Source organism: Pseudochaenichthys georgianus, chromosome 10, assembly GCF_902827115.2.
Source record: "Pseudochaenichthys georgianus chromosome 10, fPseGeo1.2, whole genome shotgun sequence".
Classification (NCBI taxonomy): Eukaryota; Metazoa; Chordata; class Actinopteri; order Perciformes; family Channichthyidae; genus Pseudochaenichthys; species Pseudochaenichthys georgianus.
The window spans coordinates 19,389,128-19,414,348 of record NC_047512.1 but is presented as its reverse complement, the minus strand read 5'-3'; the positions used below and the strand labels follow the sequence as shown (position 1 = coordinate 19,414,348).

The 25,221-nt window shown below is 41.0% G+C and overlaps 3 protein-coding genes across 5 annotated transcripts; 1 reads left to right on the top strand and 2 right to left on the bottom strand.

Annotated features, from left to right (window-relative positions):
- Positions 1 to 981: 981 nt before the first annotated feature.
- LOC117453369 (uncharacterized) lies at positions 982 to 8,563 on the bottom strand. The gene is made up of 7 exons (XM_034092189.1): positions 8,475 to 8,563; positions 5,805 to 7,265; positions 5,581 to 5,720; positions 4,124 to 4,520; positions 3,833 to 3,968; positions 3,532 to 3,722; positions 982 to 2,584 (listed from the first exon to the last, which is right to left on the bottom strand). Exons 2-7 carry the CDS (start codon positions 6,648 to 6,650, stop codon positions 2,339 to 2,341), a joined length of 1,956 nt encoding a protein of 651 aa, XP_033948080.1. The 5' UTR covers positions 6,651 to 7,265; positions 8,475 to 8,563; the 3' UTR covers positions 982 to 2,338.
- rad9a (RAD9 checkpoint clamp component A) lies at positions 8,099 to 13,665 on the top strand. 2 transcript variants are annotated; one of them, XM_034092190.1, is made up of 12 exons: positions 8,099 to 8,388; positions 8,482 to 8,552; positions 8,669 to 8,742; positions 8,834 to 8,882; positions 9,596 to 9,710; positions 9,875 to 9,974; positions 10,270 to 10,376; positions 10,829 to 10,935; positions 11,215 to 11,279; positions 11,360 to 11,458; positions 12,415 to 12,664; positions 13,228 to 13,665. In XM_034092190.1, exons 1-12 carry the CDS (start codon positions 8,355 to 8,357, stop codon positions 13,336 to 13,338), a joined length of 1,182 nt encoding a protein of 393 aa, XP_033948081.1. In that variant the 5' UTR covers positions 8,099 to 8,354; the 3' UTR covers positions 13,339 to 13,665. The 2 variants fall into 2 exon arrangements, with proteins under 2 accessions (XP_033948081.1, XP_033948083.1); XM_034092192.2 differs by having other exon boundaries at positions 8,100 to 8,388; positions 8,513 to 8,552.
- Position 13,666: 1 nt separating this feature from the next.
- tbc1d10c (TBC1 domain family, member 10C) lies at positions 13,667 to 22,250 on the bottom strand. 2 transcript variants are annotated; one of them, XM_034092188.2, is made up of 10 exons: positions 22,162 to 22,250; positions 21,649 to 21,783; positions 19,467 to 19,566; positions 19,236 to 19,343; positions 19,035 to 19,141; positions 18,646 to 18,760; positions 18,281 to 18,346; positions 17,898 to 18,087; positions 16,365 to 16,522; positions 13,667 to 16,215 (listed from the first exon to the last, which is right to left on the bottom strand). In XM_034092188.2, the coding sequence occupies exons 2-10, from the start codon at positions 21,777 to 21,779 to the stop codon at positions 13,792 to 13,794; spliced, it is 3,399 nt and encodes a 1,132-aa protein (XP_033948079.1). In that variant the 5' UTR covers positions 21,780 to 21,783; positions 22,162 to 22,250; the 3' UTR covers positions 13,667 to 13,791. The 2 variants fall into 2 exon arrangements, with proteins under 2 accessions (XP_033948079.1, XP_071060732.1); XM_071204631.1 differs by lacking the exons at positions 21,649 to 21,783; positions 22,162 to 22,250 and having other exon boundaries at positions 19,472 to 19,533.
- Between the last annotated feature and the right edge of the window lie 2,971 nt (positions 22,251 to 25,221).

Sequence of the window (25,221 nt, the reverse complement as noted above, 5' to 3'; positions counted from 1 at the left end):
ACACTTACTGTACATTTAAGTTCTCTGAGCCCCCCCCCCCTTGTCTCACTATCAACTGTGGCCAGGGAAGTGATCGAATATCACAAATATGATACACATCGCCATAAAGTACTCTATCTTCTCAATGTGGTCACTCTTTGAAGCAACGCTCAGACAGAATTAACTACTAACTTTCCGCCTATTACAACAGCACTTAAGGCTGAGCAAGTTTGGAGAAGTGTGTCAATCCTAGTTCTGCTTTAATTAAACTTGAAAAAATATGTAATATGTAATGTATAGGCTAACTTGGATAATCAGGTAACTAAGGGTGTTTTCTTGTTAAATATATTCTTTCACGCATTTCCTGCACTCCAGGATACTAAGATATTTGGATGGTAGAACATAAGAAAGATTCTTATGTATGTAAAGTCAATATAAAGCTAAATTACTGCTTGCAGCTTACCTAACACACAAACTGTAAATGGGAAAACAGCTACCATGGCTCTGACCAAAGCTAACATCTAAAGTTCACTAAATATCATATTATGTCACTTTTTTTAAGCATACAAAAACATGTGTACCAATAATTTATGGGGGTTTATTAGCGGACTACTTGGATAAATGAGCAATTAATCGTGGACCCAACAGCCCTTTACCTTGTCTTTATCTCTGCTGTCTGTGTTACCTCTGTGTTTGTATCTCTGTTGTGTTTCTGACCGTCACCATGAATGATTCAGAGCTCCAAGATGTGCTTCGCTGATCTGGTGGATCGGTAAGAAGTTGATAATGTGATCAGAAGTCTTGATGAGCAACTGTGAGGTAGAAAAAGAGGGACCTTGATGGCGACCAAATCTATGCAAGGCCAAGATAAAGCAGGAAGCAGTCGAATCAGGGTCAGGAGATATTTTGAAGATCCTAATTCTTCAGACACTAATGAGTGAATCAAATCAATGAATAGTACAATCAAACTTAAACCAAAGATACACATTTTTGACATTTACATTTTATTCATAATGATTATAGGACTAGGCCTGAATATTCCTCATTAGATTGTGTGTGTTGTTGTGTAAGTAAAGGCAACAAGAACATTTTATTGTTATTCATGTCCAGTTATTTCCGGTACAGCTGGTCCTTTTCAGAAGACTGATGCTCCCTTAGATGCTCTGGACACTAACAGTGACATGGCCTTTGCTGCAGAGACTGCTGTATGTTTTTTGTATATCCATTAGCCCAACGCAGTATGTTTATATACTTGTATCTGTACAATCTACACATGTATGTATATTCCAATGTATATTCAATATATTCAAATGTATATTCCACGTTTGTACATTAAATAATCATAAACACAATAATAAACAGAGATGATAAACATATTGAAACCACACATCTCCATGCAGTACACTTTGTACTTCACGCAGTACACTTCCTCCTCTGGGGTTAATTACCCTGGATGGCTGGACAGGGAGCCATTACCCAGAGACAGTCTGGTGCTGGTCTGTGCCACACTGAAGGAGCGGTGAGAGGAGGGGGACAATGCAGCATTTCTCAGAAAAGCTTTCAAAGAATATTCATTTCAGTAACACAGTGTCTGAGACAGAGAGGAGGGCCTGGGTAAACAGGGATATTTTGTATTGTTTCAAGTGTGGTTATGGAACTGATATGGACTGATCCATAGTCAGTGTATTACCTACTATAGATGATGATCAGCCTGCCCCTAGTTTGGAGATGCCAACAGGAGTTACAGCACAGGAGCAAATCACTGATGTTGGAGAAGGCAGCAGCCAAACATTTATTGGCCACCAACAGAAAACCTAATATCAATTTAAGAATACGCTATATTTAAAATGTATTGACTTCTTTGCCTTGCTGTCATGAAGCTCTTTCTAATGTGGATCTGAAACCATTATCTATGCTCTCTTCAAAGTCACCAGACTAAAAACATTAAATCATAATGTTGCCTTCAACACATGACAGATGCAGGTCTATTGTTGCCTCGATTGGTTATTTAGTTTGTGTAATGAACTGAATTTGGTTTAGCTACTGCCCCCCTTTATAGCAGAACAATGCTTAGTTTATACTATAGGTAATACACTAACTGTATATTAGAAAGTACCTCACACAACTCAACACTTCAAAATATCCCTTGGTGCAAGGTACAAAAAGAACATTCCGGTTTAGTTGGAAAGCCTTGAAAGAAGCTTCACTTATCACACAATCAAACATAATTTTGAGAATTGTTTGTTTGGGGAGGGGGACAAGAAGTAGGCACACAGAGGTGCTTTCAATGTCCAGCGATAATTCAAGAAATTATTTTAGTTTCATAGACTGAGTCCTTCTTCTGGCAGCTTTCCAGGCCCTATCTGTGCTTCCACCCTGAGTTCCTCTTCAGAGCCAGTATCCAGGCAGGTAGAGCATGTCGTCGTGCGGGTGCCTCCTCCTCTGCTGCTGCTGCCGGCTCCTCCTCACACTCCTGGTCGGTCACAGAGTCTTCCTCGGCTCCTGAATCCTCCTCGGAGTCTGAAGCGTCCGGGCCCGGCTCCGGGGGCTCGATGGTCACAACCTCCTCTGAGAAACGAACCCGCCTGTCTTCCTCGACTCGCCTCTGATCAATAGAATAGGGGAAAAAGAAGTATGAACACTAATGTATAAAGAAAGAAGTAGTTGGATAACATTTCATATTCACTTTTAAGGTAAAGTTAGTTCTAATAGTTTCAATAAAAAACATGTAATATAAGAAGATTTACAGCAGTGTTAAGTGAGTACATTGTAAATTAATAAATCAAGAGTTATTGTCTCAATTCAAGTAAGCTACACATTTAAAAAAATATATGTCTAAAGGCAAACAGTGAGTGGGTGGTTTAATTAGGGATAATGTCTTTAAAAAAAAAGAATTATTTCCTTTTTATTTTACAAAAGTACATTGTTCTTTACAAGAAATGTCTTGGAAAATGATCTTTTTTAAATCAGAAAGTACTACTGAGCTGTTGCCAACGTAAAAGAACATTTCATCTATAAATACTTGCTGTTTCACAGACAAAGATATGAAAATGTCTATGAAGTGTCCTATATGCATTGTCTATCAACAAAGCTCTTCCAAAAATAATCTTTAAGGTGACCTCTTCAATTTCATCCAGCTTCAACATATGAAAACTCACAGTACCTACACTTGTGACTGTCAAGTAAAAATGTATAGTATACTGTTTTCTGAGGTTATAATCAAATAAATCAACATACAATCACCATGCAAAGGCAATCAAACTACAACTTTGTCTCTTTGTAACTTAACAAAAGAGACAACAACATAATATCCCAAATACTTTTATTTTATTTTATTATTACTGGTGTTTTCCAGCTCTGAGCAGATTCTCAATTTGCTTTGTGCAATGCATTGTGGGAGAACAGCACACTAAAAGCTGTATTTTTTAATCAACACAGTGACTATTTTGAGTGTACTATTATATCACAGTCCATAATCAAGCCTGCTTAGATGTAGCATGTATTCTTCACCACAGGGAGGCAGTGTGATACACAATCACTATTTTCACTTACCCTTTTTGTCAGCGTTTCTGTTGACTGTGAATCCTGGGATATTGAGTGTTTGAGAACACCGCGGGGCGCAGGAGCAAAAGGAGTAAACTGAGAGAGAGCAGGAGACTTCATGGTGTGTAAAGGCATCATGTTGTCATCATGTTGGAACTCTCCCATCTCCTCCATCACGCGGCTGCTTGTGAGGCTTCCCTCTGTGAGATGATAGACAAGAAGATAATTGAGTTTCCAACTTCTTAAAAACAGAAATTCAGCTACAACATCTAACCTCTTTCAACTCAAAACAGTGAACAGTTGCTCTGACCTTTGCCCGTCTGATTTCCATCACGTCTGTTCTCTGTTTGAAACCTGTCATTTCCTATTTCTGTCGACTGGTGCTGTCTCTTTCTGTTGAGGTAGGCTCTGATCTTCTGTGCTGAGTTGTCTGTAATATCTGCAGCCTGCAAATAAAAACACAGGTTGAACGACTAACATGTGAACTCTTCAAAGTTTAGGAATTTAGCTTATTGGTGTTTTAATCCAGGTTTCATTGAGAAACAAATGTGCAATCAAATGATTAAAAACAGATAAATATGCATTATAATGTATATCAAACCTCTAAAAACGCAGCAGGTCCACGGGTTTGTCCATGTTCCATTGGTTGATCAGGTGCACTGTGGAACTCCCGTGCTGCAGCCTGTTTTCCCTCTGAAACGTCCATGCTGACTGGGTGGGAAGCGTCAGGTGATATTTGTGCCATGCTGAAATCTGAACCTGGTGATGTCTCAGTTCCCTGGAAGCTCCACGGGTTGTTCACTCCTCCTTGTTGGTTCAAAATCAGAGTCGATTGACCATTATCATGATAATTTGATAGGATTTTGAGTTCTGTTGGTCTCTGATTGGTCGAGGCTGCTGATTGGCTGGGGTTTAGGAACTTGGCCCACTCTTGACCCGTAACAATTTCGTCCAGCAAGCTAAAGGAGCCCAGGCCAAAATCAATGTCTCTGTTCGACCTGGAATAAGAGAAGAGATCTGGTAAATTAGATCCTGTACATGCATCTACCTCAAACTCCAAATCAGGAATTACCATCTAATCAATCGCACCAATGTATCAACCAATGACAAGTGTGTAATGTGCAGGTTATGAAATAATCAAACCAAACCACACCACTGCCATATAAAATAGTCCCAAACAGATGCTCTATTTAATCCGTTAACTTTTAAGTAATGTTTCCTAAAAATCTACAATGTCCAGACAAAATGAATGAGTCTTTTAAAATAATAAACTATGTTTTATCTTTGCATCCAAAGCCCGACAAAGGTTTTTTCCTCTGTGTCATAAACCCTTATTGTTTAATTGTATAATCTTGCCCCACTGTTGCACTGCCGGACATGTTTCTTCTTTAGAAGAAACATTGGGACTGTGCTTTGTTTAGAGTCAATCCAACATACAACATAAAGCTGCTGTAATTACTCAATAGTGTACAACATGTGTTTTAATCAACGGCTGAAAATAGTCACAAAAAATAAACTATGCATTTGTGACTACATTTTAAAGATGTATGTCTTGAGTTGGAATGAAAGACTTTGGTGGATCATGGAGCAAAACAGACAGGGTAGGAAAAAAGACATATTGAAAGACCGACAACTGCAAGAAAAACACAGAACAACTCCGGTCTCATCATTTATCCACTGTCAAGAACCATCTTTTCAAGGAGATTGAGAAAGTCTGTGTGTATGTAAACATTTATCTGTTTCATGATGTTTCTTTTTGAGGTGTTATGAACAAGACAAGAGATTTATCGGATCATGAGAGTGATCGAAGTGGCTGATAACTGATGTTGTCAGTGACAGAGGTGTGTTTGGCACATCACACAATACATATCTCCCCAAACTAATATAACTTCTATGTTTGGAAACGTCTCAGGAATACCTTACATATCTTACTAGTGTCGTAGCAGAGACAAATAAATAAAACCTGACCTTGAAAACGTTTGCCTGTGTCATGCTGTCTTCAGTACTGGTTGCAGTGTATTTATTCTAGATGTTGAGTACAGTTTGTTGGTAGATTACCTCATATATTCTTCGTCTTCTGTGTGTGTGGGAGGGGGGTTACTTGGATCTCTACTGTCAAGTGGAAAGAGGGTCCTTTCTTCCTCCTTATTTGAAGGGATGAGATTTACTCCTGTCGGCAGCTGGCTTTGAGGTGAAATCTGTGAAGTAAACAGCTGCAGTTTAGCTTTTTAGTTCATAGATTTGAATTTAGAAATAAGAAAATATCAAAATGCTCTACTCACTTCAGTTCCTTCCACACTATGCAAGTCTACTCTCACTCCTTCTTTTCCCTTTCTGCCAAAACTCCCCGACCGGACCCATTTCTCCTTGATCTTCTGAGTCCATCTCCTCGTTTTATTCTCCGATAATCGCAGTGTCCTTCTCGAGCTGCTGTTTAGTGGCACAATCTGCAAGTCTTTACTTTGTGCCAAATCTCCTAATCCTCCATTTCCTGTATGCATCACTTCATTCTCTTGACTTTTAACATCTGCATCTGTTGGCTTCGAAGACCAGACATAAACTTTGGGTTTAAATCTCTGGTCCTGGTTTTGATTCTGTCCCATGCTGGTGAAAGCATATTTATTGCTAGGCATTGTCGCTGCAAAACTACCCTCCCACGGCCCGTCAGTCCTCTCAAAGGAAGCGATATCAGCATCCTTAAGTGATCCAGCAGGAAACAGCTGCCCTGTTCCTGTCGGGGTAACCGCAGGCTGACTGTCCTCACCCGTGTCACCATCAATGTTATCTTTTTGGGAGGGTAAGGAAATGAGAGCACTGTCCACTGCACAGCCATGACCTGGACTCTGTATTTCCCCTTTGAATCTAAAGTGACTGCCTGCAGCAGAGTTCCCACTCTCCTTTAAGGGGATACCATTGGGACTGAACTGAAAGCCATTTCCAGGACTGCTTTTCACTTTCTGGAGGTTGAAGGCTCCTCTCTCTCCGTCTTGCCCCCATGATGCAGCAGCTGTGGTGGGTACAGGTGTGTGCAGGTATGCCTGGCCCTCTTTTCCCGGCTGGAGCTTCAGTTTCTGCAGCATGGACTGCAGCAGGGCCTGACTGTCTTTGGGATTAGGTGACTGAGACATCTAGAAACAGTACTGCTGTGCATCAAATCCAGAAATCCCCCAAAAGTATCTCAACAACGAGTGCATGTTATCACAACAATATAGTCCACAAAAATAATGGATTCCACAGTCTTATGTAATGTGTTCAATAACAGACTGCAGACCATGACATAAGAGGTTAGCTGTGTGTGAATCACGTCACCTCTTGAGATTCCTGTGTTGGTTGTTTCTCTGTTTTTTTATAATCCAATCTTTTTTATAATCTTCTTTCTCAGTCCAAAATTCAAGATAGGTCCATCCCTTACAGTTCAACTTCCTCAGCTAGGTTAGAAATTAATCTTTTTCTTTGCGGCTGCTTCTCCTCATGGACGTTTCACTGTCATGCTGCATCCACTCCTCCATAATCCAAAAAAAGTTTCAGCAACAGTCTCTCTTTTTGTGTTATTTTGGCAAAAAGCTGAACCAGACTCAAAACTATTCCTGACTTTCGTCCTCTGGTGTCTTTTAAAAGTCTCTCTCTTTCTCCAAACGTCCGTGGTTTCACTACACAAACGTTGTTTTAGTCACACCTCTTCAGCAACAGCCATATCAACTGGGATGGGAGGAGATACGGAGCAGAGCAGCGTTCCTCCCACACTGAAGCAGACAAACGAGAAAGACCAGTGAGGTGAGATAATTACGCATTGACAGTGACTCTCCCTCTGCCCATCTTTCTGTTTGCCCTTCCTTCCTTCCCATTTCCCTTCCTGGATCTCGAGCTCCACACATGTGCACACTCCCGCTTTCTTCCCACCATGACCCTTGAGTCGTAATTACAGGGCATTTTTAGTGAGCTGCTGCTATTTATGTGTCTTCAGAATGAAAGAAATAAGAAAATGTAAGCTTGACCTTTGGACTTTCCCTTTTGAAACAAACTGTATTGACTTTTCTGTGAACCTAAAATATAAAAAGCAGGCCTTTCACTGTAGGAACAAAGTATGATAGTTTGAGTGGAATCCCATATTAGATACTCTGAGTTGTGTTGTTTTGTTTTTCCATTAGTACATTTTCCATTTAAATAATTATTGATTATATTACGAAAGAACAGATATGCATAATAATAATATTAAGGATCCTTTTTTTAGTTAGGCCTACTTGTACCTGACTAAATCATTTAATGTATTTCTTACTCTTATTATTATACTATATTTACATTTCCGGTGTAAGTAAAATACAAATAATATTGTTAATGTTTTATTTTGTTATAATAATATTATTGTTCTGCAAAGTAACCTCTACATATAACTAAATATGTCAGATAAATATCTGTAATGTAATGTAAAAATGATTTAGTCAGGTACAAGTTGGCCTACCTAAGAATGATGCCTTACTACTATTATTATTATTATTATTAATTCAATTCAATTATTATTTATGATCAACTTAGAAGCACATTGCGCATGCGCTAAGTTAACCACGCTCCTTTGAGTTTCAGCCTCTCTGATTGGTCAACCGTCAGGAAGCGGGTAATGGCGGCGTAAACAACCCACAGATCTATGCAGGATTGTCAAACCGCGACTGAAAGTAAAAAATAAAGCTACAACTAAACGGAATATGTTTTCGGCACTACCAGGATTACTACTCGGTGTGCAAACCAATAAACCCTCGTTAAGTGACTACTTGATGGTGTTTTGGCTAACTTTTAGCCAACTCTGCTAACTAAACAGAAAAGCCTGGTTTGCAGAGATGGACTGCGTAGTGACGGGAGGCAACGTCAAAGGTACCACACAATTTGAACCATAGCTAGAGTATTACTACAGGACGCTAGGTTGCTGTTTATAGTAATATGTATGTGTGTGTATGTACCGTCCAGTGCTGGCCAAAGCCATCCACTCTCTGTCCAGGATCGGTGATGAGCTCTATGTGGAGCCTCAGGAAGATGGGGTGAGCTGCTCTGATAAACGGTCTTATACAACAACACTTCCTCCTTACATGCAGCTTCCTGTTGGTACACTGTTTGCGTCGATGACTGGTGATGATTTGTTTTTTTTCTCTTGTAGCTGGCTCTGCGGTCTGTGAACTCCTCTCGGTCGGCATATGCTTGCTTCCTGTTCGCACCACTCTTCTTCAGCAGGTGCAGACTGTGTGTGTTTGTGTGTGTGAGAGAATGAACACATTTATGAGTGTCGTTAAAAGGAGCTTTAAACCTCCCATTTCTTGTGCAGGTATACCATCCCCATTGGGCTCGCCTTCCGCTGCAAGATGGCAATTAAGGTGTGGTGTGAGAAAGAGATGAGCTTACTTTCATGAAATGCTTTTAGTCACCAATTCAGTGATTCCCACACTTCTTTTGTATGACTAACACCTCATAAAATCCCTTACAGATGAGCGTAGCTTAGTAATATTGGCATAGAAAAAAAAGCATTCATAATATTAACACAGACATAGTGATCCTGGATTTAGTCCTGGTCTAGGCTTGCCTATGGTTGGGAATCACTGATCCCATTACACGAATCAGATCTGAGCCAGCTCAAAGCCCCCCTCCTGTCAGTGCTGCTTCAGAATGTTAGAATGTGTCAGATGTACCGTCCCTCTCGCTGCTGCTTTGTTTGTTTCCCATTCACACAGCCAGGTTTTACACCAGATATTTTTTCAGTGCACACATGTAAACATTTACCCAGGGGACCATGAGGACATATTCACTGATATTGACAAAAAGTGGTTAGAATAAGAATTGCAGACTGTACCTTCTATACAATTAGAGTTTCCTTTCTGGGCTTGGCTACCAACTCTATCTTTCCTGTCATCTTGATAATTAAGTATAGCCAGTTGTACATGGCAGTAATTGTTATAAAATACAATTATGAATATGAGCTTATTTGGGTTAATAGCGGAATATTCCTGCGCATATGAACATAAGCAGCAAGCATCCTGTCCCCTTGTTTATATACGTGTTTCCCCTTCTTATGTTCATCTGTGTGAGTCAGAGTGTGCAGGCCGTATTCAGGTCTATTGCCACGTTGGAGAAGACCGTGGAAAAGTGTCACATTGAGCTGGACGAGCAGAAGAACCTCCTCACCTTCACCCTGCACTGCAAACACGGTATCTGCTTCCACTCCTGCTCATACAGTGACTCACATTGTTCTACGTGGACGATTCTAAAGGGATTACATCTGATTTCTACTGACACATATTTTACTCAGCATAGCACCTCGTGCATTCATCACATAGTATTCTACGTGCTTGTGTCTGTATTTTCTCTGCAGGCCTCGTGAAGACACATAACCTGTCTTTCCAGGACAGTGAAAGCTTACAGGCAGTGTTCGATAAGGACAGCTACTCCAATGTATTCAGATCCCATCCCAGGTATGTCAAATCTCCTTTTTTTTCTTATTCAAAATAACAGACATCACATTTTCATGTTTACATATGCCTCAAACCCCTTTGTGATGTTTACATTTCCTCTTGTCTTGTTATATATATCGCAATAAAGTGAACTAATGTTGCTGTCAAAGAAGAACCTGCATTAAGACACATGTTGACTCACCACATTAGAAAACGGTTACATTGACCCAGCCCTACCAATAGCACCTTTCTTTGCCTCCCTTCTTCTTTTTTGTTCCTGATTCACTGCTCACTCTTTATCGTCCCTTGCTCTCAGGCTGCTGGTGGACACAGTCGTGCACTTTCCCCCGTCTCTGGAAGAAGTGACCGTGTCAGTGAGTGATGATCGCATGTGGGTCAAAAACCATGTGGAGGACGAAACAGGTGAATACATTTTCACCCGGAGGTTACAGATGCACTTAAATAACTGAATACAACTCGTCAACTGTCTTTTACAAAGTCACAACACACTGTTTATTTATACTTCTCTTTGTAACCTTACATAGGTACTGTAGGTTTGAAGTGATGAGTACAAATTTCAATTGGTGTTTTCAGTGAATACTACAGTAAAAAAACACTTCAGATGATACAAGAATGATAGAAAATAAACATAGCTTGATATTATATACTAACCCACAGCCCCAATCTGTCATTGCTATAAATTAAATGCAACAAATATATTTAAGCCAGTAGTGCCCTCCTGTGGTAGAAAGGCAGAACAGCAGTATTACAGTGTGTGGTGTTGGCTGTTATGAGCCATTCAACTCTGCAACATCACAGCTTCAATGAACTCCTGTCGTTCTTTATGTTTCTCTTTTTGCCCGTTTCCCTCCCAGACCGGTCCAAGGCCATGCTGACGGAGCTGTGTCTGGCTTCAGACGAGTTTGACCATTTTTCCGTCCAAGTTCAAAACAGCGTCACCTTTTGTCTAAAGGAGTTACGGGTGAGACAAAGGGAGGAGTGGTGGAGTAACGGAATAGGAGAATTAGTCAGAAGGGCGAATATTACTTCATTTTTCAGAGTGGAAAAGTTGCAGAGGGCAATTCTTAAATGTATTTAGCTGACTCTTCTATCCTAAGCAAACTACAATAAGTTCCTTTAGCTATGTGGATACGCCAGGAATAAAAAATATGATTATTTTTTCTTTTAAAATAAAAACTTATTGCATTGATGTTTTTTAATCAAGATTTTCTAAGTGAGTTTTTTTTCATCTTTCATCCAGGGTTTGTTAGTGTTTGCAGAGTCAACTGGTCTCCCAATTTCTATGTACTTTGATGAACCTGGCAGGTAAACAATCTTTCACACATATGTTCATTAATCCTTTGTGTAACTCCAATGTACTTACAATTGCTTTTTGTGTGTGTCAGCCCTGTAGTGCTTTCGGTAACAGACAGTGTCCTGGAGGGCAATTTTGTGCTGGCAACGCTTTCTGATGACTCCAACCTACGTAAAAACAACACTAAACGGTAATGCTGAAACTAAATTAGTGCTTAAAAAACAGTGGTGAAAACGTTTTACTAGACTGCAATTTTCAAAGGCAGAACTAATTAAAAATCCAACTGTGTTGCCATTTGGTTCTTACGGCTGAGGGGAATTGTCAGCATTTACTCTGCAGAGATGCCACAACAACTGTTTCAAGAGATGCCTTACTTTGGTATCAAAGTCAGCTGACTCAAATCTGCAGGTGTTGTAGACAACACATAGTAGAGTCTAATAAAAGTCTCAATGAAATGCCGAAAAAAGCTATGTTGTCTTCAAAATGTATAATAAAGAAACAGGTGCCATTAATGTAGCATGTGTAATGCATTTGGACATGAGTGAGAGGAATGTTAACACTTTTTTCCCTTGCCATTAATGCAGCACAGTTTAGTAATATACTCATACCGTTTTGTTTTGGTCTTGGGTTTACCAGAGATCTGCCCATGAGTTTCTTAACAATAGGTCATTCAGCATGAACATAAATGACTCAACCTACAATAAATGGTTATCAAATAAGACCACATTTACCAATTAGTATACAAATAGTCAACGAGGGAGCAGCCTCTTAGTTTGGGATATAGAAATCTTGCACTGGGCTGATTGGCATTTTCATGTTTCTTCAACTTGGCAATTTAAAGCCTCTTCTGCAACATACATTTCTCTTCCTGGGTAAGAGGGACATAACTTGTAGAACCCCCATTTTCTTATATGCAAGATAAAAACATTAGATTTTCTGCCTAATATCATGTCTAAAGAAGCAATTGGATAAAAAGTGAAACCTTAATCTTCACAATACAGTAACAAGATCATAAGATATACTCTCTTCAGTCATGACTACTATGACCTTACATCTCAGTGTGCTGAATGTCAGAATGAATCCAGGGAGAGGCGTACGTCTCACTTCCTCATTCATGGCATATTTCCCTCTATTGTGTCTCCTCAGAGCGTGCACACCTCCACCGCCTCCTGATGACTTCATGAATGACGACATGGACTCCTACCTCATCGCCATGGATACCAGTGTAATGCCAGGTCCCTCAGCTTCACGTCCACCCTCACCCCCGTTAACTAATTCCACAAGTTTAAAACAGACTGCTGCAGCCAATCACAGGACAAGGCTTCCCAGTGAGGAAGAGGAGGAGGAGGAAGAAGAAGAAGAAGCAGTCGATTCAAGCGGACCCCCAGACAAGAAGGTATAGTTTGGTTTTCAAATGAATACATTAACTATTAGGCTCACAATCAAATGGCTGGTAGATAAATGTATAAGCAGGGTCCTTACAAAGTCATGAAGAGTTTGGAAAGGGCTTGATTTAAAATGTTTTTTTTAAGGTTAAGAATATGAGTTTCAAATATATTCCTTAAAAATACTTGCTCTTCAACATTATGTGATGTTTTATCTGGACAATCCCTCATGAAAAGCAAAATCTTCAAGTCTTTGACATGAAACGATCCCATCGTCATACTTTATCATATCATGATCAAAACAGTGGTTGAAATAAACAGTGTCCAAATGCATTGATTGCTGTGGATACAAAGGAATTCTGTCAACTTTTTTGGATTAATTACATTTATTGGAACAATTTGTATCCTAACGTCTTTCTTTACTAATATAATTTGGAAATACATGTTTTAAGCTACTTTGAAATTGATGAAATGTTACTCCTATAAGCTGTCTGAAGCCTGTCTACTGTCAGAAGCTCACATTACATTACAGTTCTCTTATAAATAATATTCATCACTTTTTTTCCTCTCGTAGTTCTGTTCCTTGTTCTTCGGCTCGGTTCTTCCCCCCTCCTCTCAGATGACCACTCAGCCACTGACAGGTCAGGAAGTGTTGGCCAGTGACAGTGAGGATGACGTACAATAGAGCCACACTGGACCGATGGAAAAGAGACGAAGAGGAAAGAGACGGACTTTTAATTTAACCCACAAATCACCTGCAGCGCTTGAAACGAAATGGAAACCATGAACCTTTATTTGCTATTTTCTCTGGCCCGTACAAGAGTTCTACGTGGATTTCTTTTGTGCAAAAATATGCAAAGACTAACGGACTATAACGTTAATGGTGGACTTCAAATTAGAGGATTATGTGACAATGAACATGAAGCACTTCTCAGTTTTGTTTTTTTCATTCAATGTCTGTGATCAAAGTGCAACAAAGAGCTCCTCTAAATAAAAGAATCATATTTTTGAAGTATGTTTACATTATTTATTTACATGTCAAAAGGTTCAAGTAGAAGAAAGATCTGCACAAAAGACAGAGGGTTTCTGAAGGTCTGAAATCTTGCCTCCAGATCCAGTTACGATTAGTCTTGTCTTGTCAGAAGTAAGACTCAGTGTAAGAAACAGAATGTCTGTGAGTCTGTGATCCAGTGTTTGCAGGTTGCGTCACCTCACTACTCTCTTTCTCTCTTTGCACCTGGAAACCTTTCCCCCTCGTCTGCGGTTTCCTCTTCTCTCGCTCTCTCTCCTTCACCAGCTCCTTCTCTCTCTTCTTCCTCGACCTCTCCTCGTCTTTCTCCCTTCTCTCTTGCTCCCTCCGCCGCCTCCTCCTCTCCCTGGAGCTCAGTTGATCCCCCTCTTCTTCCTCTACAGGTGTCTCCAGCCCTGCTCCATCACTGAAGTCCTGGATCAAGATTTTGGGGACTTGCAGTTTGGGTGCCTTTTTTGGCTGCTCTCCTCTCAGTCTGCGGAAGAGACCAAAGCGTTTCCGGGGGTCGGGCAGCGGCTGTACCACTGCCCTCTCAGTCACTGCAGACAGAGTATTTTGGGTTGTGTTTGCAGCACTGTCTTTTGCTTCTGGTTGACGAGGAGTACGCTTTGATTGGCTTGTTTTCTCTGGCATGATGAAGAGGTCTTCAGAGAGCCTTCGGGCTAACCTGGAACCTCGAGAGCTCGAAGCCTTGCGGACGCACAAATCCCCAGAAGACCTGCTGCTGCGATTCCCCGAGACTTCTGTCCCGCCACTATTACCCGGCTCAGTCTGCTCTTTCACGAGGTGAGAATCGCGGACTTGTGAGATGCTCTTGATATTAGAAGAGTCTATAGGTTCAGTAGAAAGGAAGACGTCGTCCTCTCCTACAGTGTTTTCATGGACAGATTCTGCACTTCCTTCCTCCTCCACAGCGCCCATAGCGACCTGGATCTCCGGCTGTTCAGGTGCAGGTTCCTCTGAGGGACTCGTTTCTTCTGGGCTCAACTTCCAATCAGGCTCAACGGTGAGAGCCTCAGCCTCAAAAGGTTCTTTAGAGTCAGTAGTCTCTGTTTGTGTTTCTCCTGCTTGTGTCAGATCATCGTCAACCTGCGCCTCTGAGTTTGCCATCAAACAGCTTTCCTCTTCCTCTTGTGTACATTCTGCATCACACTCTTTCTCCAATACTTCACTTGACTCCATCACTATTTCGTTTGCACCTGCTATTTCTTCCTCGGTGTCTGTTTCAGCTTCTGTTGGTTGCATGCAGTCAGGGGAACATGATATTACTGTTTCTTCCTCACTCTTTGAATCTACGTGATGTACTGAATCTTTGTGTACCTTTCCAGCCTCTAATTCCTGTGTGGCTGCATTTCCCTCTTGACTCTGCGCCTGTTCTTCAGTGTGTGTCTCTGTTTGGGTGTGGGACTCTTCTTGATTGTGTGTCTCTGCTAATGTCTCGGTGCTGTGGTATTTCCCTTCACGTGCATCTCCCTGTGAGCTGATGTCTGTCTCTGGGATCACTTCTTGTTGTTGTGTCACTGTCTCTACTGTTGAAGCTTCATCTTCACTCTTTATCTCTGTGTCCTCCTGCATCTGGCGCTCAGATTCTGTGCTCTCCTGTGGTTTCACGTCAGCCTGAATCATCTGTTCCTCACCTGGGTACAGACTTCCTTGCGTCTCTTCCTCTGTGATTGTATCTTCATCAGCATCTTTCTGTATCTCAGTCAGATTTTCCTCTGCATGTTCGATTTCTTCCACTGGTTTTTCTGTCTCGTCATTTGTTTCCATCACCTCAATTTCCAGCTGCCTGCTTTCATGACTCTGCTGCTCCAGGACTTGTGATTGGCTGTCAGAGTCCAGCTCCTCTCCCTGTTTCTGTTCAGCTGGATGAAGAATATTTTCAACAGTCTGATCTTTGGTTTGATCTGTTTCCACTGTTGTTTCTTCCGTCTGTTCAGAAAACATTTCGCTCTCCTCTGTCTCTTTGGTTTGTGTTTCCTCCTTTTCAGTGATTTCCACTTGTTCTTTTATGACTGTTTCTTCTACATGCTCTGTTGGCATGTTTCTGATTTCTATCTTTTCAGGCTCTTCTGGGAGTTTTTTCTGTTCAGTACTTCCTGTCAGTTTGTTTTGTTCCTCTAACACAGTGTCCTCCTCTTCCTGTACGCCCTGCACCTTTTTGAAATTGAGCTCAGCCCAGCTCCTGCAGTCCTCCTTTGCTCCCATTGAGAGATGCCTCACAACTTTGCCCCCACTTTCCCATTCACGTGTGTTCGTCTTTGCCCCTCTACCCCACCTCTTGCTAAGGAGGGCGGGAGAGAGCGAGAGAGTGGAGGCAGAGCGAGCAAGAGGGACAGACAGGTTTCCTTTCGCTCTCTCTTTCATGTCCCGCTCTTCCTCGTTCTGTCGCCCACTCGCCCACGCCATCCTGTATCCCTGGCAGCGACCTCTGGGGTCAAAAGTGGATGAGGGTCTGTCAGTCCTCCACATTTTCAACTCCTTCTCCGTCTGCTTCTCCAGATCTCTTGCTGAGAGCTGCACCGAGCACACCTGAGGAAGTAAAGAAAACACTGGTCTCACTTTTATGTTTATTTTTGAAATGTTCGATAAGATATTGCGTCATTTTGTGCGGATATTAATACTTTCTAACACCAACATTCTTCACAGGTGTTTAGTTGGGATGAAATCAGGTGACTTACCTCTGCAATGAAAGGATCATCTTCCTCCTGGACCTCCTCCCTGACGCCCCTCAGCCTCTCCAGGGTCTCCATCTGACCCGGGCATTGCTTCCTCTGCTCGGCCCGGCCCAGCACCCGCCGCACCAGGACCACCGCCACCTGGAGCAGCACCCGCACCCCTGCTCAGAAGAGAGGAGAGGGAGGAGTTTATCACAACATATGCTGTAAATATTTACTGCACACTTTATCATTTTACATATTTTTTTTTAATTTAATTTAATTTGCATTTTAAGAAAATATTCACAAAGCATATATAACAAAATAAACACATCTAGGTAGCCTACATAGATTAACTACATAACAGATGACAAATCCGAAAATAAATAATAAATTAATTGTAAAGATACCAGAAATCCTGTCCACTCCAAGTAGGGAATGAGTCCTTACCGCAAGTGAAGGAGTTAAAGTATCTCGGGGTCTTGTTCTCGAGTGAGGGAACAATGGAGCGTGAGATGGGCCGGAGAATCGGAGCAGCGGGAGCGGTACTGCAGTCGCTTTACCGCACCGTTGTGACGAAAAGGGAGCTGAGCCAGAAGGCAAAGCTCTCTGTCTACCGGGCCATTTTCGTTCCTACCCTCACCTATGGTCATGAAGGATGGGTCATGACCGAAAGAACAATCATGACCGAAAGAACGAGATCGCGGATACAAGCGGCCGAGATGGGTTTTCTCCGCAGGGTGGCTGGTGTCTCCCTTGGATAAGGTGAGAAGTTCGGTCATCCGGGAGGGACTCGGAGTTGAGCCGCTCCTCCTTCGCGTCGAAAGGAGCCAGTTGAGGTGGTTCGGGCACCTAGTAAGGATGCCACCTGGGCTCCTCCCTAGGGAGGTGTTCCAGGCACGTCCAGCTGGGAAGAGACCAAGGGGTAGACCTAGGACCAGGTGGAGGGATTATATCTCTTCGCTGGCCTGGGAGCGCCTTGGGATCCCCCAGTCAGAGCTGGTTGATGTCGCCAGGGAAAAGAGAGTTTGGGGCTCTCTGCTTGAACTGCTACCCCCGCGACCCGAGCACGGATAAGCGGGAGAAGATGGATGGATGGATAGATACCAGAAATAGATAGGATCATTTCACATATCACTAACAGATAACATTTCACATGTCTTGGTGTGTGAAGTGTTACGTGCAGCTAATTGCATTAGTGTCAGTTGCATTGTTTTATGGATATTCTATGCTGAGATGAGGTCAATATTAATACATGTTTAATATCTTTAGGATGACATTTCTTTTGTGTTGTGTTTTTTTACATAACTAAGACAACAGAAAAATAAAAAAACAGTCTCTGTCCAATTATCTGAGGAGACAAACGTTTGATGGTACCAGTCGCTAATCTTGTTGGAGATCCTTCATTGAAAAACAATTGAGACGCATTGAAATGTACCATAAAATATAATATGATGATTATTGTGTCTAAGATATTACTATTTTGTTAACATTGCCTTACTTTCAGGACATCATTTGAGTTGTTTTGACCCATAGCAGCCGATATGGAGGACGTACCATGGCAGAAGAAAAGGTCCCAGACTCGGAGCAGTGTGTTGAAGGGCAGGTGACGTGTAAAGAGACACATCAGCCAGTCCGTGGCGAACATGAGGGGCTCCACCCCGTGGTGCTGCAGGTGTTTGTGAGCAGCTGGACACGTCCTCTTCAACACCCAGGTCAGCATGGCCGCATCAAACAGGACTCCCTCCTACAAAGGTGCACATGTTTAGACCGTTCAGGAATACAGATCTGAGTAATACCTGTTAGTCATTTCATGATAAGTGGAAGTTTTCTTGAAAAACTATCTACAGAACGTTACAGTAGAGTAATATGTTGTGTGTGTGACATACATAAGTGCAGTGCAGACATGATGTACTGTGTGCATGTGTGCAGGACCTCACCAGCAGAGGGCTGTAGTATCCAGGCAGGTACTGATCACTGATCTGCACCAGACACCAGAAGGCCTCCTGCAGGGGTCACATCAGATGAAATGGAATATAAAATCATAATAAGTCAACATCAGATGCCACAATAGCCCCTACATAGTTAGGAAAATACTTATATATCTTTAATAAAGTATACATCATGTTGTCAAGCATCTCTTTGTGGGACAGAATGCTAAAAAGCTATGTTAAAACGATCAAACTTAAATTAGTACAGACTCAATTTCTGAGAAGGGCTAAAAATAATTCCTGGAATGTTTTTTGAGATGCCTGTACAACTTCTTTGGACATAAGGGTATACTGTGTGTGTTATTGACTGTTACCTCAGCAGGCATGTTCATCAGCAGCACCGCAGCCACAGGCCCCTGAGCCTGGCAGTAACCCTCCTCTGGTTTGTGCTGAGTGTAGGCTTTCAACACCCGGAACAAACCACGCTGCCTGCACACAAACACACCACAGCAATCAGCCACACAAACAATCACCGGTAAACAAAATGTTAATCTCATCATTATGTTGTTTAGATAAATTGACAAAGTAAAAATGTAGACAGGTCAACATCACTATCTCATTTCTTAACTTTGTGCAACAGAAATACCAACAAGGAAGGACTTTAAATATGAAGTGGTAACAGCTAAGGCTGATTGAAAAATATGAATTTTCAGAAGCTAAATGCTTTTCAACAGAAACAATTAGAAGTGGGAATGTTTCTTACCCGTGTCCATCCTTGGAGAGGAACATTTCATGGAAAGGGAACTGTCGGTCCAGGTCTCTCTCGATCACATCCACCCAGCTCTGCAGAGCCGGCTGCGAGTCCAGGGTCTGCCACAGAGACATGGAGGGTTTAATTCAAACATATGTTTCCACTTCAAATGGCAAACTCATTAACCCTTGTGAGAGTGTTTAATGTTCTTGCCTGGTAGAGGTTTTTGGTTTGTTTCATCTTGTCAGTGGCTCCACACAGCAGAGGCCAGCACTTAGCTCTGAGTGAGGCTGGGATGCCTTTCTGACACTGCACTTTGACCTGCAGGGACGGTGGTAACAGACACACGAACAGCAAAAAACAATTGCAACACATTTTCAATCATAGCAGGAAAAGGACTGGTGTGACTAATAACATGAACAATGGCTCTTAGAAAGGACGCACCTTACTGGTCTTCTTCAACAAGATGCGATCCCATTGGCTGATGATATTTATCCACTTGGTCTCCCTCTGCCGGACCAACTCAGGGGGTGGGCCCACAGTCCTGACACAAAACAGTGTATAAAATAACACACCCAGTAAGTGTTTTCAACATCAGGAAGGAACAATACTTCAAACATCTATTTAATAAGATAAGGGCATTGTTTTGCACACTGTCTTATTTTCACAGATAGCTTCAAAAATATCCCTTCATCATGCAAACGGTTTGTGACAATGAGAAGCTATTTTAAATAGGGAGTGGCTCTGCAACCAAACACACATTACATTCACCACATGCAATAAGAACGCATACATACCAAACATTAGTTTACTTTAGTAACAGTCACCAGCATCATAAATCAAGCCAGTAAATATTAACAATCCTTAATGTGCTCCTAAATGCTCAGAAAGAATACGTGATGTCTTATCAGATGAATGCTTAAAGTCCCAAAGGCTAAACAGCATTTTGATTAAGGTGCATGCCCAAAAACTGCAGCTTACATTTGTAAAGTAACCTGTATGTAAACATTCACATGGCACATAACACATGTGCATCAATACATGAATATAAACCCTCATAATAAGTACTTTTTAATATAATTGTTGCAGTGTGCAGAAGTTTGTTTGCAACTTTGGAAAATATTTCCAAACACTTACTATTCACCATAAGAACTAGAGCCTTGTATGTGTCTCATTCAGTGACTGGACAGCACTAAGGCTCTCCTTAAACTGCAGGCCTTTAAGTCTGCAGAGCTGCTACTGCATGCACCTTTTTGTGTTGTCATTATAGAGAGACTGTGCACCAAAAAACAAGACAGGAAACAGGAAAACCACACGGTAGCGGTGTGATGTCTCCATGGCAACAGGTCAGGATGTTATGAATGGGGAAAGCGTCAAGTCGGCAGGTAGCAGTTTGTTCAGCTTTACTGATCCTGAAGCTACATTCTTCACCTGGTCCACTGCCAAGATGTGATGTTTCATTGTTGATGTGATGTAAATATGTAGTCAATGTATTCTTAATTAAATGAATCTGAAATATAAAACATTTTTCACTATACTTCATGTTCACCTTTTATGGTATGAACTCTTTCATACGTGGATTTTACACCTTTATACAGAATTATAATTATCAGCATTATTGCAGCACCCCTGTAAGATTAGGTATTTTTCTACCTTTCTGATGTTCAATTGTGTTTAACTCTGACAACTGGAGATTAGGACTTCCTGCATGTCAAACTGGCTGACAGCTGGTTTTTAAATTCAGGCATCAAAATTAATCCTTTTCCTCACCAATTAAAGTCTAACATGCTCCTGCAAAAAGAGTAGTATTTTTGTAGATGAGCATGTAAAAATGACCACTAAATATTTACATTTAGGTTTTATGCACTGGTTGCACCTTTCATGTGGCTGTCCCTCATTTATGCTCTATAGAAAGTTCAAATGTTACTTTCTGTATACAAATTTATTAGCAGAAAATGTTTGATGTACCCTACTTATAACAAACTGCCCACAACTAAAAATCAAATGTCATTTCAAATGTTTACCTTGATTTTAAAGCTCGTTAGATTCTCATAGCTGCTTCAACTGATTCCAAAGTCCGCATACAGATATTTGATGGTGCTCCCTTAAGCCATAATGCACCAGAAAAATTGTGGAATAATAAGATTGGAACAGTCCGATTTAAATATTAGACTTGATGAATTTTTAGAGGACATTTAACTTTTTAATATAGCCAATATCGAGCAGGTCTTTTTTTGAATTATAAACTAATGATCTCCCTTTCTTGTTGTATAGTGCTTGAACTTGAGCATTTAACTTATTGGAGCACTATTTTATTAGCCCAGTTGGATGTGTCTTAGATGCAGAGCCACTTCTGTCGTATAAAAGCGTTGGATTAAAATGCTGATTGTCAGATGCTTGCTCTCAATAGAGATATGTGGTCTTGTTTTGTAAGAAGATGACTTAGTTTGTGAAAATCTCTTCAGCATACATCCCACGACCTCTTAAACTAATTAACCTGCGATACACTTAAGGGATAGTTTCTCAGCATCCAGGGGAACAACTTGTTTTGAATGTACAACAAGTATTCCTGATATGAGAATTAAAATAGAGAACTAGTATACAGCACAAATGTGGAAGTGCTCACCCAGCTGTGGATCCATTAGTCAGAATGAAGCCAAAGCGGTCAGTCTCAGGTTCAGGGCCGACCTCTGACCCTGCATCAGATCCAGAGCTGTCCTCTTCACTGACGTTCTTCTGACTCTTTGGACTCAGCATCTTACTGAAGAAAGAAATATCTCATAATTCACCTGACCTTATTTCGTCATCATGACTATGTGAAGCTGAAGCGGTTTTAAACTGTCTCCTACATGTGGATGTACCAAAGACATTCAGCACAAAATCTCTGCTCTGGATAGGGTATGTCCAGGTTGTTATTCTTCGAAGAACGTGCCTTCTTGCTACACTTAAGAACATTTTACAAGCTTTACAACATCCCTTCCTTTCAAGCCACGTTTATGACTTGTTTATGACATTTTCTTTAGTAGAGCAGAGCAGCGTAGAGCAGTTTAGGTCTACTTCCTTGTTTCTACACACAAATGTAACCAACACGCAAGGACTGCTGTTGAGTATCTTAGAATATGCATTTTAAAGTACTTACCTTTTGTATTTCGGTCATGTTTATCACTCGGTAGAAGAGGTGAAGTGTGAGATCCTCCAGTGACAAGGAAGGAAAAACTTCCTCTCTCTCTCTGTCCCTCCCTCTCTCTCTCTCTGTCTCTCTCTCTCTCTGTCTCTCTCTCTCGCTCTCTGTCCCTCTCGCTCTCTCTCTGAATGACTAATCCATGATGCCCCTAACCAACTTCCCCTTTGGCTATTAAAGCACTAAAATTGGCTGTATATGGAATACATTATTTGTTAAGATGACATTTAAGGAAGTTATATTTAGTTTGACAAATATGATTATTCAAACATGACATCAGAGTGATAAATATGCTCATATTATTATATGATTTAAAATGTGCCATCTTTACTGTACAATATGCTGCTCACATACTGTATAAGGGGATTCTGCAATTAATCGTATTCATTCAATCGTATGCATTATAACATTTACCAAGAGTAGGCCTACTAATAAAGTATGGGAATCTAATGAGGAGCACTTGAATGTAGCTTTAATAGGCTACACTTGCAAAAGGTTAGTATTATACGTGCGGACTGGTAACAGTTGACAATAAGGCTTTCGGGATATAGAGACAATGTTAAGTACCCTGCTAAATTGAGTAGATATTATGACATTGGAGTTGGGGATCGATGTAATTTCAGTGTAATATCAAATCAGGGGTCAATAATTGTTAGGCTAACCAACATGTAACGCTAGAATAGTTGGATGTAAATTACAAAAACGTAATAAATTAAACCAGGGTTGCCAACTTTGGGTACCTGGCTGGAGTGAGATTTTGATATCATGGGTTTAATTACACATTATGCGCACGAAATGACTGCTATCGTGTCAGTAGCAGGACTTTAGCATAATAGGATATGCAATATACAAATACACAATATTGGACACAGACTATAAAGGGCACACAGTTTCCTTCACTAATGAAAGTCAAACACATGTTTGTTTCCACTGTTTTATTGTGTGCCTGTCGCGATAAGCAATTCATTGACTTATCGGCTCCGGAGTATTTTTGTTGGGTAATCTATGGTACGGCTAACCCATACAGTGGTGGGGCTCAGGTCAGTATTTGCAATGTAATTACATACATGCTCCCCTTGACAGTGAAATGCCACGCGTGAGGTTTAGATTATTTCCCTGTCTCAATCCAAATTGAACTGTATGAAACAAAAAGGCACATTTGTCTTGTAGTAAATAAAAACGGCGACCTGAAGCCAATCCTGCAATTTCCCCACAAGTGAAAGAGTTGACATGCTGAAAACCCAACCCCTGAAGGGGGGTCTGGGGGGATTGTCCCCGAGGAGATTTTTTGAAATACTAACATAAAATACACATTCTGGTACTCTCTTGAGAAGAAAAATAAATAAATCTATTACTACACGACATATTTAAAAAAAAAAATGAATGCCATTTAATTTTTTTGTTACTTTGTTCTGAAAGCTGAACCTGCTGCTCCTCACATGAGAAGAGGGAAGAGGCTGTGTGAATGACTTTACATTGTGGATAAGGGTGGATAGCCCCCATTGTTCACTGCGGTCAAGCCAGCCTCCACTTGGGAAAACACAGTCAAGCCAGCCCGCACGTGATATTGGGGTGCGCGAATATTAGAAGCATTACGGTAAAATCCCAGCGCTTACTCGGTCAATAACAAAAGCACCTATAAAAACAAACCAAACATATTAAATTAAGAAATATGTACTATATAATGTGATCAATAATTATTTAAAACAAACTACGTATAAATACCACGAGTAAATGTAAAATGTAAGGAGTTTCAAAATAAAAGTCCTTTGAAATCTCATATTGAAATCTCATATATGAGCTATCAGCCCTGTGTTTAGATAAGAATAAAACGAAATCTCTCCCTGATGCAAGACTCATCTCACTGCAGGGTGATAGAAGGACAGCCCATCTACTCACCCAGAGAAAATCAGGACATTCAGATGTGGAGTTTCAAAATAAAAGACCTTTGAAATCCCATATATGAGCTATCAGCCCTGTGTTTAGATAAGAATAAAACGAAATCTCTCCCTGATGCAAGACTCATCTCACTGCAGGGTGATAGAAGGACAGCCCATCTACTCACCCAGAAAAAATCAGGACATTCTGATGTGGAGTTTCAAAATAAAAGACCTTTGAAATCCCATATATGAGCTATCAGCCCTGTGTTTAGATAAGAATAAAACGAAATCTCTCCCTGATGCAAGACTCATCTCACTGCAGGGTGATAGAAGGACACCCCATCTACTCACCCAGAAATAATCAGGACATTCTGATGTGGAGTTTCAAAATAAAAGACCTTTGAAATCCCATATATGCGCTATCAGCCCTGTGTTTAGATACGAATAAAACGAAATCTCTCCCTGATGCAAGACTCATCTCACTGCAGGGTGATAGAAGGACACCCCATCTACTCACCCAGAAAAAATCAGGACATTCTGATGTGGAGTTTCAAAATAAAAGACCTTTGAAATCCCATATATGAGCTATCAGCCCTGTGTTTAGATAAGAATAAAACGAAATCTCTCCCTGATGCAAGACTCATATCACTGCATGGTGATAGAAGGACAGCCCATCTACTCACCCAGATAAAATCAGGACATTCTGATGTGGAGTTTCAAAATAAAAGACCGTTGAAATCCCATATATGAGCTATCAGCCCTGTGTTTAGATACGAATAAAACGAAATCTCTCCCTGATGCAAGACTCATCTCACTGCAGGGTGATAGAAGGACAGCCCATCTACTCACCCAGAAAAAATCAGGACATTCTGATGTGGAGTTTCAAAATAAAAGACCTTTGAAGTCCCATATATGAGCTATCAGCCCTGTGTTTAGATAAGAATAAAACGAAATCTCTCCCTGATGCAAGACTCATCTCACTGCAGGGTGATAGAAGGACAGCCCATCTACTCACCCAGAAAAAATCAGGACATTCTGATGTGGAGTTTCAAAATAAAAGACCTTTGAAGTCCCATATATGAGCTATCAGCCCTGTGTTTAGATAAGAATACAACGAAATCTCTCTCTGATGCAAGAC